The sequence below is a fragment of the Acomys russatus genome, chromosome 24, assembly GCF_903995435.1.
Source record: "Acomys russatus chromosome 24, mAcoRus1.1, whole genome shotgun sequence".
NCBI lineage: Eukaryota > Metazoa > Chordata > Mammalia > Rodentia > Muridae > Acomys > Acomys russatus.
Window position 1 is genome coordinate 52,077,751 of NC_067160.1, and position 17,251 is coordinate 52,095,001.

Consider the following 17,251-nt stretch of genomic DNA (forward strand, 5'->3'; position numbering starts at 1 on the left):
TGTAAACGGAGGCCCAGCATCGTGGGTGTTTCAGACACACAAGGTAGCAGCAATAGTTAACAACCAATAAATAAAAGGTATCGATTATATATGAGTATTAAAAAAAACCCTCACTTTCCCCCACAAAATGCACAATACTGTTATCACACGAGCCACTGCCACCAACCATCCTTGCCTGCCAGTGGCCGCACTGCTAAAGGCTGGGCTAAGAGAGCCCTCACCAGCCTCACCAGGCAGCCCTGGCTCCTGGCCACCGCTGGGGGGGGTGGGGGGGTGGGAACCAGGCAGAGGCTGAGTTCTCTGAGACACAGAGGCCTTTTCCCGATGGTCAGTATCTTCTAGAACAGAAGGTAGTGTGTTTGTTTTCTTTTACAATGTCCGTTTGAAATTAAAAGAAGAAAAAGAAAAAAAAAAGGGGGGGGGGAGCACACGCAAAGGAGGGCAGGTGGGATGGAGTGGCTGCCCACGGAGACAGCCAAGTCCTTAGTTTTGCAGAGGGCTGGAGCCTTTTCCGTTTCGGTTTGTCGCTGTTTTGGACAAGCGGAGGTTGTTGACAATTGGAACCAGTGGCGTCAGGCGGCAGGTGGATGCAGGGCAGGGGGGAAGAGAACCCGGGGCCTGGAGGCTCGAGGGCGGCCGGCTGTGTGGAGATGAGAAAGGCTGGATGGGCACAGGGGTGGTGTCAGGCTGCGGTGGCCTCATGGCACAGGAAGAGGCTAGTGGTTCCCACACGTCTGCAAGAAAGGGAGGGCGGACAGGATGTATTAATAGCTACAGCAAGGGTCGGTCCTGTAGGCCCCATATTCTAAACTTCAGGATGCAAGCTCATCTGGGTTTGGACGACCAAATGCGGTAGTATTAAGAAACGTAGCCTCTCTGTAGTATCCCATAGTGGAAGACCTCTGAATGTGCCACAAGCAATAATTAATTCGAAATCAATGGTGTCGCAAGACTGAGGTGTTTCCTGTGGCACACACACACACCCATGTGGGTTCTCATAACTTGACTGTCACCTTGATGCAGAGCAAACAATCTGTGACTTCTCCTGACATCACACCACACATGAAAACACTGCCCGAAACAGCTTCCCGTCTGAGATGTGTTTGTTATAAACTGTAGTGTTTTTTTTGTTTTTTTGGTTTTTTTTGGTTTTGTTTAGTGCATAAAATTTTCTGTTCTTATAGAAACATCATGGTTTAATTACAGAAAAAGATAAAAACGTTAAAATTATACGCACAACACAATCTGCTTTTAAAAATAAATATCCTCATGACTTATTAGCAGTAAATCTTTGATTTAATGTTTATTTCATATACTTACATACCAAGGGTTGTGCAGAATTTTCACAGGTGAAAAAAAAAAAAAACATGTAAGGAAACTAGCGGGCACTAGAGGGCACTAGAGGGCAAGTCGGCATTCTGGGCTGGAAATCCTGAAAAGTGTGCATGACCTTTGACTCACATCTATCCCTAGGAAATAAATAAGAAGCTCACCACGGCACTGTCCTTTAAAAGTGAAGGACCGACCTGAGTGTCCAAAGTCAGGGACTGGTCAGAAAAACAGGATAAAATATTAATACCCAGGTGTGGGACGAAGCCACTTAAGGACCCGACCATCAGAACCACTACGCAGATGCCCTGCCTCTTCAACCCATGAGGCCTTCATTGGCCATTCAAAGGAAAATACGAGTGTCCACAAGAGCATGAGGGAATCGGAGTCCTTGCGGCCTTGACGGAGGGGATGTAAAATGGTGGGAAACCATGCCTGAGGCCCATCTGCCTGCGCCAGCGATGTACCCACCGACGTATTTTATAATGGCTCCATCAGGGAACTCTCCAGAACCTGGGGTAACCTAACTCTGCGTTCCTGGTCCATGCTGTGTCACATTTTTGGTTCCAGAACAGGCTATTGCTTATCCCCTTTAAGCCGAGAGCTGTGTCTTTTGTGTCGACGGCACAAACACATATGTACACGGGGCTGAGGCTGTGGCTTTGCAGAAGAGTACAAGAAGACCCTTGTCACAAACAAAACAAACAAACAAACAAACAAACAAACATTCTGCAATGAAACTGAGACACGCACTGGGACTTGGGTAGATCTGGGAGGGAGCCGCTAAGGGAAGAAGCCAGACTCAAAAGGCCGCTTCAAAATAGGCGAGTCCAACTAGCCAGAGAGCAGACTGGCTGGCGGGAGAAATGCTAGGTGCGGATCCCGACTGCAGAGAATATGCCAGTGTGTTGGAAGCCAGAGGGAGGGGGTGGCAGTTGCATAACAGTACAAATGTACTAAATACCACTGAGCTGTTCAGTGTGTGAGAGAGAGGGGGTGGGAGGGGGGAGGGCAGCACATGAAACCTAGCTGAAGCCTGGCTCCGGTCAGGCACACGCGTGTGCTCAGTGCATTTACACCCTGGGGGTTAAAACCAGCGCCCCTCATATGCCTGGCAAGTACTCCCACTGCGCTACGACACCATCTCCATGGTTTTTAATGTTAAGGCCAAGTCCGACATTCAACTGTCCAGGCGGGCTTTGAACTCGAGACTCCTGCCTCAACCTCTGACTAGCTGGGATGACGGTGACGACAGGGATGACAGTGATGATTGACGGGATGACGACAATGGTAGGACAACGGGGACATGACAAGGAGACAACAGGCCTTACGTGACCAAGCCTGGCTGAACTGTCCACTTTAAAATGGTTGCTTTTGTACTGAGCTCCCCTCTCAGGTTCTTTTATTTAAAACACACACACACACACACACACACACACACACACACACACACACGGAGCCAGGTGTGGTGGCACACACCTGTAATCTCAGTACTCAGGGAGGCAGAGGCAGGTGAATCACTGTGAGTTCCAGGCCAGCCTGGCCTACGAAATGAGTTCCAGGACAGCCAAGGCTACACAGAGAAACCCTGTCTGGAAGAACAAAAAAAAAAGAAAAAGAAAAAAAAGCAAGCTAAACAAGCCATGGGAACAAGCCAGTGAGTAACACTCTTCCACGTCCTCTGCATCAGCTCCTGCCTCCTGGTTCCTGCTCTGTTTGAGTTCCTGTCCTGACTTCCTTCAGTGATGAACAGTGCTGTGAAAGTGTAAACCCAATAATTCCTCTCCTGCCCAAGTTGGTCATGGTGTTTCATCACAGGGAGAGTAACCCTGACTAAGACAGTGCAGAACAGGCAGAACACAGAGGTCACAAGTAAAGGGAGAGAGAGGGTGGGGCAGGGCCTCTGTGGTCTGCAAATCTTTCTGATTTGCACTGTTATTCTTGCTACACCTCAAGAGCTATCCTTCTTTTATTGATGCGAGAAGCTTGTTGTTGCTTTGAAACATGATCTTAGACTGTTGCCCAGGCTGGCCTGAAACTTTCAGGTAGCCCAGGCTGGCCTGAAATTGGAACTCGAGGCTAATCCTCTCGTTCCTCAGCCTCCCGAATGCTGAGGTAGCAGGTGTAAGACACACCCACCAGGAAGCTCTGACTGAAGTGTAACTCCTGAAGGATGCTGGACACAGCGTTGCACCTGCTGCTGAAAAGCTGGAACTCTACAGCCCACGGATACACTGAAATCCGTTTCATAATGATGGGTTTTTAAAAAGTCACCCCATTACCTTTGAAGGATGTCAGGAAAACAATTAATTGAGGGCCTGAGAAGTTGCTCCTTTGGAAAAGCAGCTGCCGAGCCATCATGAGGCTCGACCAGCTTTGATCCCCAGCACCTGTGAGCTGCACTTGGCAGTACGGTCACCAGGGAACTGGAGACAAGCAGACGCCTGGAGCTGGCTGGCTGGCCGGTCTAGCCTACGGATGAGCTCCAGACCCAGTGAGGAATGTGGGTCTCAGAGGAAGACGCCCAACGCCAGCCCGCGGTCTCCACACATAAACACGGGCACACACACACAAACCGGCTCACTTTGGAAAGTGATAAAGAGGAAGAACACCTGGCTAACATCTGGTTGTCAAGGTCAGCAAATCATAGTGAGGATCAACTGTCAGCAGCATGGCGCCCATCACAGCTGGCTCAGAGCAGGGAAGGTGGCGGAAGCACATAGCAGGTTGTCCTCTGACTTCTACGTGTGTCATGGTACAAGCAGACACACAATACGTAAGTCTAAGTTTAAAAAATAAAATGAGCTGGGTGCTGTGGTGCACGCCTGTATTCCCAGCACTCGGGAGGCCGAGGCAGGTGGATCTCTGAGCTAGAGGCCAGCCTGGTCTACAGAGTGAGTTCCAGGACAGCCAGGGCTACACAGAGAAACCCTGCCTCCAAAAAACAAAACAAAACAAAACAAAAAACCACAAACAAACAAAAACTAATAAAATAAAATAGAATAAAAGGTTCTGGTCACTGTGGCTATGTCTAGGTCAGATGAAAATGTTTTGGAAGGAAACTTTTAATTTATCATATTTATTTTTAATGATGTTTTCTAATTCTAATGTTTTGTCTACATGAAAGCATTTCTGTGTAAAGTAATATTAATAGATGGCTCAGGGGCTCAGAGTGCTGGCTGCTCTTCCAGAGAACTCAAGCTCAGTCCCCAGTTCACACTGGGGTTCACAGTGGTCTCTAGCCCCAGCTCCAGTGGATCTGATGCTCTCTTCTGACCTGTGCAGGTACATGCAGCGACATGCACGTGTGCATGTGCGCGCGCGCACACACACACACACACACACACACACACACACCTTTTTTTAAAGTAATATATTAATGGAAGCTTCAGACCTTGAGCTGGAGGGGTGACAGAGCAGCCTGTCCCTCAGCACCCTGGTACCAACTGCCTAGTCTTCAATCTATCTTCAACCCAAGAAAACTTATTTTCAAGCTAACCAGAGGCTGGATTTGGGCTTTAAAAAATAATAAAATACCACAGGGCAGTGGCTGATTTGAAGACCCTGCCCCCTGGCTCCATACAGGCAGACCCCCAAGAGCCCTGAAAGCACAGGGAATCAGCCGCCTGTCCTGTGGGTGGGTTGTCACTCACCACAGCTCTGGGCCTGGACTATACCAGCCCGTCGTAGAGGGACAGTGCCTGCACGATGGAGGGGTCGGCCTTGGAGCCTTCCTGAAACTCCTGAAGTGTCAGCTTCCCGTCAGCATTCTGCAAACAGAGAGGCGACTGAAGGTAGAGATCTGCGTCCTGGGCCAGGGGTCTCAAGCCTGCCCGTGCCTGGTCTCAACCGAATTTCCTGAGTCTAAGGGGGTCTTCAGAGCCACCTCTCTGGGTCTCTGGTTCCCCATCTGGGGACCACAGAGAGGAACAGTGACAAGTGTTGGGAATGAATACCATACGTGTTAGTGTAGAGACACCTGAGGTTCTGGGACGGTGGAGACAGGATGAGACTTGTGGCTTACTGGCCTGCCAGTCTTAGCCAAATCAGTGGGTCCCAAGTCGCAGGGAGAGACCTTGGTGGGTTGGCTTCTGGGGAAGGGTCCTCGAGGTTGACTCCTTGCCTACCTGTATGCTTGCATGAGTGTGCAAGTACATGCACACAGGTCACATATATGGTGGTCATTCCTTCATGTGTTTTCCTGGGCTCTTTTAAAAGCCACCCTTGGAGCAGGTCACATCAAGTGACCCAGGTATCCCAAGGAGGAGCCTACTTAGAACTCGTGCCTCAGGCACCACTCATGGCACTTCCAGCACCAGGCAAGGCAACACCAGGCGTCACCAACCTGGCAAGGCCAATCTTGTGATGGTTAAGAGCCTAAACCTGTGATGGCCCGTGCCTGCCAAAACCTCAAGTCTTCAGGCTCACCCTACAAAGGAGGAAGGAGCTGCATCTGTCCCCTGTGGTCTGGCAAGGGAACTGGCCTAAGGTCACCATCTGAAGGACCCCACAACCGCACCCCTGTAAATCCAAGGCATATCAAAACCAGAAGATGTGTGGCTACTGCAGGGCAGGGGTGCCTAACAGGATTCATGGCCTTGGCAAAATCAATTTGAGTCCTGCCACAAGAGGGTTGCTGCTGCTGCTGCCTTCTGCACTTCCATCTGAAAACTGTCTGAGGACAGCAGGAGGCCAGGCCCACCCCTCCCAAGTGCTAATTAAGAGCTCAGAGCTCGCCTGGGGAGCCTGGTACCATGCGGCAGGTGGTACGAAGCCTGGAGATTTATATTCTCATAGAGCATGAGGAGGCTGTTTCTTTACCCCACAGTCTCAAATTCCCATGTAAATCAAAGTTATTTTAGTTTTCGAGGGGCGGGGGAGAGTTTCTGATTGGGGCATAGCTCAAGTGGTACACAGGCTTTGTACTTGCACAAGGCCTTGGTGTGACCCTTAGCACCACAGGGAAAATAGAGGAAGGGTACTATGGTCAAAGGAACCACAGAGTTCTGCAGGAAAGAGAAAGAGGGTCTGGGGTGAAGGCCTGGTAGGTCAAGTGCTAACTGTGCAAGCATGAAGACCTGAGTTCGAGCCCCAGCATCCACACAGATGCCAGGCATGGTGCCGCGTGCCTGAAACCCCAGTGCCGGGGCTGAGACAGGAAGATGCCTGGGGCTCACAAGCCGGCCAGTCTAGTTGGATCAGTAAACTTCAGCTTCAGTATGAGGCTCTGTCTCAGAAAACAGCAGTTAAAGACACTTGCGGTCATCCTCCGGCCTCCACACACGTACACGCTGAGGAGGACACATGTACATATAACAGAGACACATGCACCCAAGAGAAAGGCAAACCGGGGCGGGTGCCTCTGGCTATGACCATCAGAACCAGTGGCACCCAGGACCTTGTAACACGGCTGCTGCCCGTACCAAAGCATCAACTCAGGCAGATGGGCATGCCTACCGTGTTCTCGCGGTGCTGGGGATGGAGCCCAGGGCCTTGCACATGGTAAGCCCTCTACCACCGAGCCACACCCCAAGACTACATCACAGATTCCCCTGAAGCCGTGCCTCAGAAGCCACAACCCAAAAGAATAATCTGCCTTTCCCCCCCTGTACGGGTCATTTTTACACACTTGAGGCCATTACTGTAAGAAGTCGGGGTTCTGCAGAACACCCAAGGAGTCCAGGGCAGAAAAAAATGAAGGACAAGAACCCCGGTTAGGTACAAGGAACCTCCCTGGGAAAGGCATTGAGAAGTCTGAATGGCCACCAGCTGCAAATTGACTGGCCTGAGCCAGTCCCCCAGGGATCGGCGGCAGAGCTGGCCAGGTCCAGGGTCTCTCTGCCCTGCCTCACCTTGTCCATCATGGCGAAGATCCTGTCCACCCTCTTTTCCGGTGTGTTCTCCTCTTCCGGGAGCTCCACGGTGTTCCCCTGCCAAGGTGGAGAACGAGGTTGGGCCAGTGCAGCAGCCTTGGGTTTCATGGCTAAAGTAAGCGCAGGCCCAGGCGCCAGGGCGCTAGGCCCAAGGCACCAACACTTTTAGTCTCTGAGCTTATAACTAAGCTCTTGCCTCCATACCCTGGGCTGGTGGTAGTGAAGACCACTCTTCGCTCCCATTCTCCGCCCCTGCCACCTGGGCCCACTACCCACCCAGTCCATGCCCAGGTGGGGGTGTTCATGGCTACTCAGCCAGCAGTCCTCCACTGGCCTGTATTATCCAGAGACAGAGGGGGTGACTCTGGGTTTCCTCTGGGCTTTGTAGGTGGCCTTCTCACTACCCCTCCCTCCCCTCCCAGGACTCACCACCATCTGGTAAATGGCGTCCACGATGTCCAGCATCTCATTCCTGGTGATGTAGCCATCGTTATCCAAGTCATAGAGCTTGAAGGCCCCTGTGACCGTGCAGACAGGTCGGGGTCAGCCTGGCCCAGCCAGGCCTCCCCTCCCCCTCCCTGCAACGCAATACAAAGCCTGAGAGCAGACCGTCCTGCCAAACATCAGGCCAACGAATACTGATAGGACGGTACATTCATACACCAGTGCAGCCAGCGTTAAAGATAAAATAAGCACTTGTGTGGCAGCGCACGCCTTAAGTCCCAGCACTGGGGAGGCAGAGGCAGGTGGACCTCTGTGAGTTCGAGGCCAGCCTGGTCTACAAAAGGAGTTCCAGGACAGCCAAGGCTGTTACACAGAGAAACCCAGTCTTGAAAAACAAAACAGGAACTGGGCATGGTGGTGCATGTCTTTAATCCCAGCACTCGGGAGGCAGGTGAGTCACACCCCAGACCCTGCAGCTTGTCCCACCGAGATGGCTGTGGACTCTGCCTCAAAACAACCAATTCCTCTCTCTGGGACCTTTATCTGTCCTGGAACAGCAGGGTATCTTCTTGCCTGGCCCTGGACAGGTGGCCTGGCCTGCTTACTTGGCCACATTGGGCCCACCTGCCCAGGGCACACTGCCCAGGCCTCTAGGAATGCTCTGACTTCCCAGAGCAGGTTGCCATCTGTGGTCACTGCTGCAGGTGTCTGGCACCGCCTCCTCCTGGCAAGGGCTGGGGCTGCATCCCTCTAGCTTGGGATGGGGTGGGGGGCGACAGGGGACTTACACCGCAGCTTCTCATCCAGGGTCCCCCTCGAGGTCACCGATAGCGCCTGGATGAATTCAGAGAACTCAATCCTGCCATCCTGAGAGAGACAAAGGCTTTGGTCAGCACAGACCTCAGGCTGATGGTGGGCAGTAGCAGACGCGGGACATCGATGGCTCATGGACAGAGGACAGGAGGGAAGGGATGAGGGGAAAGAGGAGGGGACGGGAGGGGAGGAGGCACAGCTGGAAGAGGGACAGTAGGCAGTAATGGCGAGTACTGAAGACCAGTGCTCTGTGAAAGAGGCCGGCACAAAAGCCACACTCGAAGCCTCAGTCTCCTCATCTGAGAAATGGGGGCATTGAAAGTACCCACACCACAGAGAACAGTGGCAAATGACTGTAATTCTAGCACTGGGAAGGCAGCGGCAGGAAGACAGAGGTTCAAGGCCAGTGTCACAGCTGCACAGAGAATCCAAGGCCAGCCTGGATGGACTGGCTAGGTTTTGTTGTTGTTGCTGACTTTATTTCATGGGCACTGGTGTTTTGTCTGCATGTGAGGGTGTCAGATCCCCATGGAACTGGAGGTACAGACAACGTGAGCTGTCGCGTGGGTGTTGGGAATTGAACCCCGGGGCCTCTGGAAAAACAGCCAGTGAACCGCTAAGCCATCTCTCTAGCCCCTGGCCTGGCTACTTTTTTGCTTGTTTGTTTGTTTGTTTGTTTGTTTGTTTTTGTCAACTTGACACAAGCTAGAGTCATCTGGAAAGGGGGAGCCTCAGTTGAGAAAATGCTTCCACCAGATTGGCCTGTGGGGGCATTTTCTGAATTAGTGACTGATGTGGAGGGGCCAGCCCTGGTCAGGTGGTCCAGAGTTGTCTTAGAAAGCAGGCTGAGCAAGCCATGAAGAGCAGACCAATAAACCACAGTCCTCCACGGCGTCTGCCTCAGCTCCTGCCTCTGGATTCCTGCCTTACCTTAGGCACTGTGACGGGAGCCTGTAAGCTGAAACTAGCCCTTCCTCCACAGGCTGCATTTGTCACAGCAACAGAAACCTAACAAAGACTGACTAAACACTAACTAAAACACTGGGCGAAGTATGACATGTCTCAGAAGAAAAAAAAAAAAAAAAAAAAAAAAAAGAAATGCCAACCCCACAGATGGCTGTTATTTCCAACCCTACACCTCACATTTGTCACATCGTTAACACATTACACTGCTGAGCTTACTAGTCTTTTTTTTTTTTTTTTTTTTTTTGAGACAGGGTTTCTCTGTGTAGTCCTGGCTCTCCTAATAGACCAGGTTGGCCTTGAACTCACAGAGATACACCTGCCTCTGCCTCCCAAGTGCTGGGATTACAGGTGTGCGCCACCACGCCCTGCAAGTTTACTATTCTTAGAGGATTCTGTATTTTGTATCCGTGGTGGCGCACGCCTTTAATCCCAGCACTCGGGAGGCAGAGGCAGGCGGATCGCTGTGAATTCAAGGCCAGCCTGGTCTACAAAGTGAGTCCAGGATGGCCAAGGCTACACAGAGAAACCCTGTCTCGAAAAACAACAACAAAAAAAGAAAGAAAGAAAACTCACAGACAAGTTCATGTGTGTGCATGCCTTTATACATGTATGCAACTCTCTGTGTATTTGCATGTGCAAGCCCATATATTTGTGTACATGAACATGGAGCACTGAGTGTGTCGGTCACACAAATGAACATATGAACATGTGTGTGGGTGGGTGTGTCATATGTATGCATGCGTCGGCCTTGAACTGTGTTGATGTGTGTCAGTGTCATGCCTCGGTGTGCCATCGTGCCCCTGTGTACATGAGCACACTGTCCTGAGTGGGGAGCCAGTCAGTGGGGAGTGAGTGGGGAGGGCAGCCCCCCCAGAGGAGCTCACACTGGGACAGACACCTGCAGCTTACCTTGTTCTCATCAAAGACGTTGAAAACAAACGTGGCAAACTTGGTGGGGTCTCCAAATGGGAAGAACTGTTTGTAGATCTTCTGGAAGCCGGCCGCATCCAGCTGCCCACTTGGGCAGTCCTTAATGAAGCCCTTGTACCTGCAGATGGCAGAACAAGTGGCAGAGAACATCACCCGCCAGAGACCCACGATACAGGGCCCCGTGCCATTAGTAACAGTGTCACGTGGTCTGAGGAACAGCGGGATTCGGGTGTCCTAGGCATGGGTTCATAGCGCTGCGTCTCACTGCCTGTGTGACTTTCGGCAGTTCACTCCAGCTGTCTGAGCTTCACGTGAGCACAAGAAATCAGAGGTATACCAGGAGGATTCCCCTGGATGTGGCACACAGAGCACTTGGCCTCTCTGTCTGACGCTCCTCCCAGTGTAGTTAAAATAAGTCACCAAGTGACCTCCAGGAAGCCTCACCCCTGGTACCATAGTGCCACCACACAGAGTGGCAGCTGGCTCCTTACCACCCCCACCCCATCCCTGCTCTAAGTATCCACTGGAACCACAGGTGGGGCTCAGAAGTTCTCGTGTACTCCTCTTGGCCATGTCTACCGTCACCCCAGTACCCAGCACAAGACCCTCCTGCTACTCAGCCACTGAGAGACCAAGGTCCAGGCTACCTCACCATTCGCCAGCTGCGCAAGCTTAAGCAAACGCCTTCACCACTCAGAACGCTCCAGATGCAGAACGACGGTTACCACACCCATCTTGCTAGACTTGGGCGACATGGTGCACATTACCCTGGAGTCTGACAGTTAAAACTCACTACTATCGACTCTCCAATACCGGACAGAGTTACAAAGCCGTATAAAACAGTCCCTAGCGTGACTGTCAGCACACTGAAGTTTATGTGTGGCTTTAAGTTGGTGCCTGTGTGTAGCTGAGGCCAGCCCTGTCCCCCAGGTGAGACATGCTCTCTTCTGAGGACCATTCCTTCCACACCGGACAGCTAGAGCACCTAGCCTCAGCCAGCAGCACCATCTTCTGGACAAGGGACTTGGTCAGCTTTATCGTTCTAGTATTATGGGCGAGGTATTGAGAAAGCCCATTTCCAAGATAGGGAAACTGAGGCTGCGAGAGAAGAAGTTACTTAGAAGATCACTCAGCCCACCCTAGTGCTGCGATGGGCATGGGAGGTGAGCTGAGGAGACTGACACTCAGAGAACCCGGGTCACTGACTTTCTCATGGTCCCCTCACTGTCCACGGCAAAGTTCCATTTGCCTACCATACTCAGATTAGAGGATTCTGGGAGTCAGGAGCCAGAAGCTTCCTGTGACACTGCGACTCCTCCACACAGAGCCAGTCGCAGTGCCGTGAGAGGACGGACGATGATCTTACAGATGAAGCCAGCTCAGCCGTGCGCAGTTACTCACGGCTTCCGCTCTCGGCGCACCTTGCCCTGTGTGTCTGCTGCTCTCTGCCTGCCAACGCAGAACGTCTCCAGATGCAGGAAGGTCCCTACACTCTGCTCTGGCAAGTCTCAAAGGCACCCAGGGGTGCCTGGGAACCCTGCTAACAGGCCACACACCAGAAGGAAGGGATGCGAGGGACTAGATGTGAAGCTACCTCCAGCTTCCTTCCCAAGGTCAGCATGCAAAGGTTGGCTCATGACCCCCAAACCCAAAGCCAGAACCCCAGAATCTGTGAGATACACCTGCTGGCCATCTGACTTCCCCGCCACATGCCCATGATCTATGATGCTGCCTACTACTTGAAGGCTCATGGCAATTCTTTTTTGGTTTTGGTTTTTTGTTTGTTTGTTTGTTTGTTTTGGTTTTTGGTTTTTCGAGACAGGGTTTCCCTGTGTAGCCTTGGCTGTCCTGGACTCGCTTTGTAGACCAGGCTGGCCTTGAACTCACAGCGATCCACCTGTCTCTGCCTCCCGAGTGCTGGGATTAAAGGCGAGCGCCACCACAACCGGCTGTGACAATTCTGTAAAAGCAAAAATGCCAGCTGTGGTGGTGGCGCACACCTTTAATCCCGGGAGGCAGAGGCAGGAAGATCTCTGGGAGTTTGAGGCCAGCCTATATAGAGTGAGTTCCAGGCCAGTCAGGGCTACGCAGTGAGACCCTTTCTCAAAATGAATAAAAATGAAGCAAAGGAGGGGGGAAAATCCTGAAAGTGTCTTCTGAGCTCAGTTCAGAGAGCCCTGCAGGAGGCCCAGAGGAGCCAGCTCCTGAGGGGAAAGGGGCTCCCCAACACTGCACCAGCGGGAGTCATTGGCACTGACATCAGCTGCAAGGGCTGGTGGTGGCGTTCCAGTGCCAGCTGAGTATCTACTTACCCCTGCGGAGGCTGTCACTGAACCCCACGCATCAACAGGAGGCGGGAGAAGCCACCCCCATGAGGTGATGCTGGAAAACCAGACGCCAGCCTGCACAGAAGGCCCCATCATGCACCTTCTGCCACCTGAGTTCTGCAAGCTCTGTGAGCTTGCTCGCCCTGACCCACCACCTCGTATCTGCCTGTCAAATCCAGCTAGGGTAAGAGTCCTGCTCCACCTGTAGCCAAAACCCCATGACAATGGCCTTCAGGGTCCTTCTCCAACTCACTCCGCCCTGCCTACAAATCCCGGCTGGCCTGTGCTTGGCAGCCTGTACATGGCCTGGTATGTCTAACGTATATCCAGCGAGCATCTGCCTGGATAGGTGAATGAACACACAAGCCTCCTATGGAACAGGATCGTCCCAAGGCTCTAGCCAGAACCACAGAGATCCTCGGACAAGGTTAGCAAGTCAACAGTGTGTGTGAGGTGCTGGCGCCCAGAAAGAGGGATACTAGTTCAGGGTAAACCAGGCTGTCCGCAGAAGCAAAGCCCCTACCCTCCAGCCTCCTCACCTCCCAATCTCTGAGAAGAGATCCAGGCTGCGCCACCCCCATGTCAGCGGCTGGGAAAGCGATTATACCCAAATATTATATAACCCCACTATTCGCCCTCCTGAAGTGGAAAAGGGTACCTGCCCCCACTGGAACAGCGAGGGAGAAGCCCACAGCTCTGTGGCCGCTGGCTTGCTTCCAGTCCTCTGGTCTACCCTGCAGACTGCCGCCTTGGAGGGCAGGGATTGCTGCTTTCCGCTTTTGCACGTCACTGGCTGGCTCAAGACGGGGCTCTGTGGTTGGTTGGTGGAGGGCATGTAGCCCCTCAGGACACACAGGAATAACGAGATATGACCCCTTCTTCCCTCGGCAGGCCAGGGTCAGGTGCCGTCGGGCCAGGCCTCCCTCTCTTTTCCGCATGGACAATGCTGCAGCCACTGTGCCTCAGTTTCCCTACCCCTACATGGCATTCTGTCAGGGTGTTCTGGGCATTGGAGTACTGCCAACAGTGTCCCTAGCCAGTGGTGTGCCCAGATTCCTCCTCCAGACACTGGGCAGCCATACTCAGGCTGAGGGTCAGGTGGCCTTTGGAGACCCTAAACTCCAAGGGATCTCCTACAAACATCTGGCTTGCCTGGACCCCAGGAGTACCCGGCATCCCTAGGTTGTACCTGCTGAAGGGTGAGCCCGATGCTTGGCTCTGAGTGATCAAACCTGATTTTGCCAAATTATCCAAACAAGCCTGGGAGGCAAGGACTGTGACGCCCACTTTCTAGACAAGTAGACTGAGGCTAGTGGAGGTAGCTGTTGCCTATTTAGCCCTCTCTTCCCCTCCCTCCAACCTGGCTGCCTCCCCTGGGAGAAGGTCCCACCTTAGCCGGCTCAGCACATATGGAGCCCTGTCCCTCCTGTTCCCAGGGTCAGATCCGGTGGCAGCTCTCATAGTTAATGCCTTGAGTCTGTCTAGTGTAACTTATGTAATAACAGATGGCTCGCACCAGGAGTAGCTCCTGAACCTTTGGGGACCCCAGGTTCTTGGTGAATGTCGAATGGAATCCATAGTCTACCAACTTTGACAGTCAACCCTGGAGCCTAGAATCCACACATGAGGCAGGGACAGGAAGAAGGCTGTCCCCTGAGCCCTGATCATGTCTCCAGTGACCTGGGATGGTTAGTGGGCCTGGAAGCTCCTGGGACCACACTTCCAGCCTTGGCACTGTGCCTTAGATGGGGTAGGAGTCCTCGACACTACAAGTTCAGATGATGCTGGGTCAAGGGGCAGAGAGGCAGGGGCAGCCACGGGCAGCCACTGTCAAAAGAGCTCACTGCAAACGGGTACCTCAGGTGATTGGCATTGCCAATGTTTCAGAAAGAGAGTCTCAATGCCAAGAGGACAGATGACCTGGGTGTCTACCACACAGGTCCACTTCACTCACAGAAGACAGGGGTGGGCAGTGGGGGAGGGGGATGGTTACCATCACGGCCACTTTCATGACCTTTGGTCTCTAAGCTTGCTTTTCTGATGGACTGCATTGAACACACAGAACAGGGGGCATCAAAACATAGCTTCAAGTCAGGTGTGGTGGCACATGCTTGTCATCCCAGCACAGCAAGGTGGAGGCAGGAGGATTAAATCAAGGCCATCCTTGTCAGGCATCGCCCCCTCAGTTGCTCTCTACCTGATATTTTGAGACAGGGTCCCTTACAGAACTTGGCACTAGTCAATCGGGTGGCCAGCAAGCCCCAGGGACCCTCTTGACTCCATACCACCCAGACACATACTGCCATACCCAGCATATTTCTTTAAAGATTTATTTATTCTTGTTTTTATGCATGAGTGGTTTGCTTGCACGTGTGTATGTGTTCAATGTATGTGCCTGGTGCTGAGAAAACCAGAGGAGGACAGACATCAGAGCCCCAGGAACTACGGATACAGATAGTTTGTGAGCCACCACGTGAGTGCTGGGAACAGAACCCAGGTCTTCCTCTACAAAAGCAAGAAGTACTTTTGAGGGGGCTTGAGACAAGGTTTCTCTGTGTAACAGGGCTGGCTATCCTGGACTTGCTTTGTAGACCAGGCTGGCCTCGAACTCACAGAGATCCGCCTGCCTCTGCCTCTTGAGTGCTGGAATTACAGGCATGTACCACCATGCTTGGCTACAAGAAATGCTCTTAACCAACCAGATCTCCAGCCTGCATGTAGCTTTTTACGTGGATTGTGGGAAGCGGAACTCCGGCCCTTAGCCCTTCCTCTGTGGAACGAGCATCTTCCTGAGTCTCAGCATCACTGTGTTTTTTAAGGAGCCCTCTTGCTTCTACAGCAAACCTGCCTGGGTCCTGCGTCTCTTGATCCTTGACTCATATATAACCCTAAACAGGTGACTCTGTCTCACTCACCCTCAGTTTCCCCACCGCTGAGGTGAGAGGTCTATCCAGCACCTGCCTTCAGATAAGCCCCATGATAATAAAGGACATTCACAGGCAGCCAGGACCACGCACTGGGTGGAGAGGCCAGGAGCAGAGCCACCTCTCCTCAAGCCTAGTCCATAAAATGTATGCAGGGCAGGAGGGGTCCAGCCATGTGATGCTGAGCTTAGGAAGAGGCCAAACTGTTTTGGGGGACCAGCTCTTATTTTGGAGGAGGAGAATGTGAAAAGATGCTCCCAGAGGTGACAACTGCATTCTTAAGTCCAGGAGGCAGGGAGGGAATCTATCACCTTGTAAAATGCTGAAGGCTGTGACTGCCACTTGTGAGTCACCCCCAACGAGGTGTGCAGGAGAAGTGGAATGAATGCAAGGGTCAATATGCCACGACACAGATAGGTGTACGCCGGCCTCTCACTCCCTAGGATCCCCTGAGCAAGGCCCCAAACCACACGAGGCTTAGTCTCCCATCTCCCACATGCCCTAGTCAGCAAGGCTATCTGGAGAAACTTGTCCTTGGGAAAATGTCCCTGTCCCCTCCATAATTAAGGCAATGTCTGCTTCCTTCCCAAGGAGAAGAACTGGGTTATGTTGTTGCATGGAGGAACAGCGGAGCGAACACCACAGCTGGGATGGTGCGGGGGGGGGGGGTCTCCCAGGGAAACTGTTCGTTTTGTCATCTCTTCAAAGGCCTCCCTGCCTGGGCCCACCCCTACCTCCCCACAGCTCCCTGGAGAAAGAGGCTCCCTCCTCCCCTTTCCTTCCCTTGGGGCTTGTGGTTTCATGGGTCCCTCACAGCAAGAAACCAGCATATATGAACCAATAAATACTGGAGCATGGAGGAAAAATAGGCTAGACCCAAACTATGCCCCCTCCCCCAACCCCTAGCCCACCCCAACACTACACACTCAACAGACTTCCGCAAAGCTGTGTGACCTAGGCAAGTGTCTCCACCTCTCTGAGCCAATCTCTTCATCCGGAAGATGAGGCCATACTTCTAGGACTCAGGACTCCCTGAAAGGTGCTAAGTGTTAGGACAGCACCTGCCTGCAGAAGACCTGGGGGACAGGAGAGGACCTGGCTCCTCACCACAGCTGTGTGGGATGGTCCAGCTGGCCCTGGGCGCTTCCCAGATGCCCTTCCTGCTCCCACACACCACGTTGTTATTGTACCGCTTGGATGTTTAGGAATTATAAAAATACTCAAACAAGAGAATTTGGACAGGCGACAATACAAGGAGGAAAAGTAGCTACAACCCACAATCCTGCCACCTACCACCCCACCCGGCTCCTTTCTCTGCGTGCTTTGCTTTGCAGCCAGGATTTGAGGGATCTGGGAAACCCTGCTGTTTCCACTCAGTATGGTGTTCTGGAAGACACTGCAAGCTTTAGCAGTGTCTCGGTATTCCTCGGCTAGCCCCCATTGTGCCTGTGACCTCCCACAAGGATGGAGCCAGCTCCATGGACACTGGGAGCTATGATGGAGAGCCTGGGACACAGGAATAAAGCCCCTTAGCCTTGGTCCTTTCCTCTGCAAAAGAGCAGACACAGTCAAGGTCGCCTGGGTCTGGAGCCTGCGGCTGGGGTCTGGGCGATGGGGTCCCTGCTGGCTGGGACAGCCATTCTCC

General features: G+C 52.6%; 1 protein-coding gene across 1 annotated transcript in view; it reads right to left on the bottom strand.

The window, feature by feature from the left end:
* Positions 1-4,985: 4,985 nt before the first annotated feature.
* Positions 4,986-17,251, bottom strand: part of Ncs1 (neuronal calcium sensor 1) — a 40,704-nt gene continuing 28,438 nt past the window's right edge. Inside the window, exons 3-7 of the mRNA XM_051166754.1 lie at positions 10,335-10,473; positions 8,435-8,513; positions 7,632-7,720; positions 7,182-7,259; positions 4,986-5,099 (exon numbers count right to left, since the gene is read on the bottom strand). Coding sequence (XP_051022711.1) covers positions 5,001-5,099; positions 7,182-7,259; positions 7,632-7,720; positions 8,435-8,513; positions 10,335-10,473 — 484 coding nt within the window. The 3' untranslated portion in view covers positions 4,986-5,000. The remainder of the gene's footprint in view (positions 5,100-7,181; positions 7,260-7,631; positions 7,721-8,434; positions 8,514-10,334; positions 10,474-17,251) is intronic.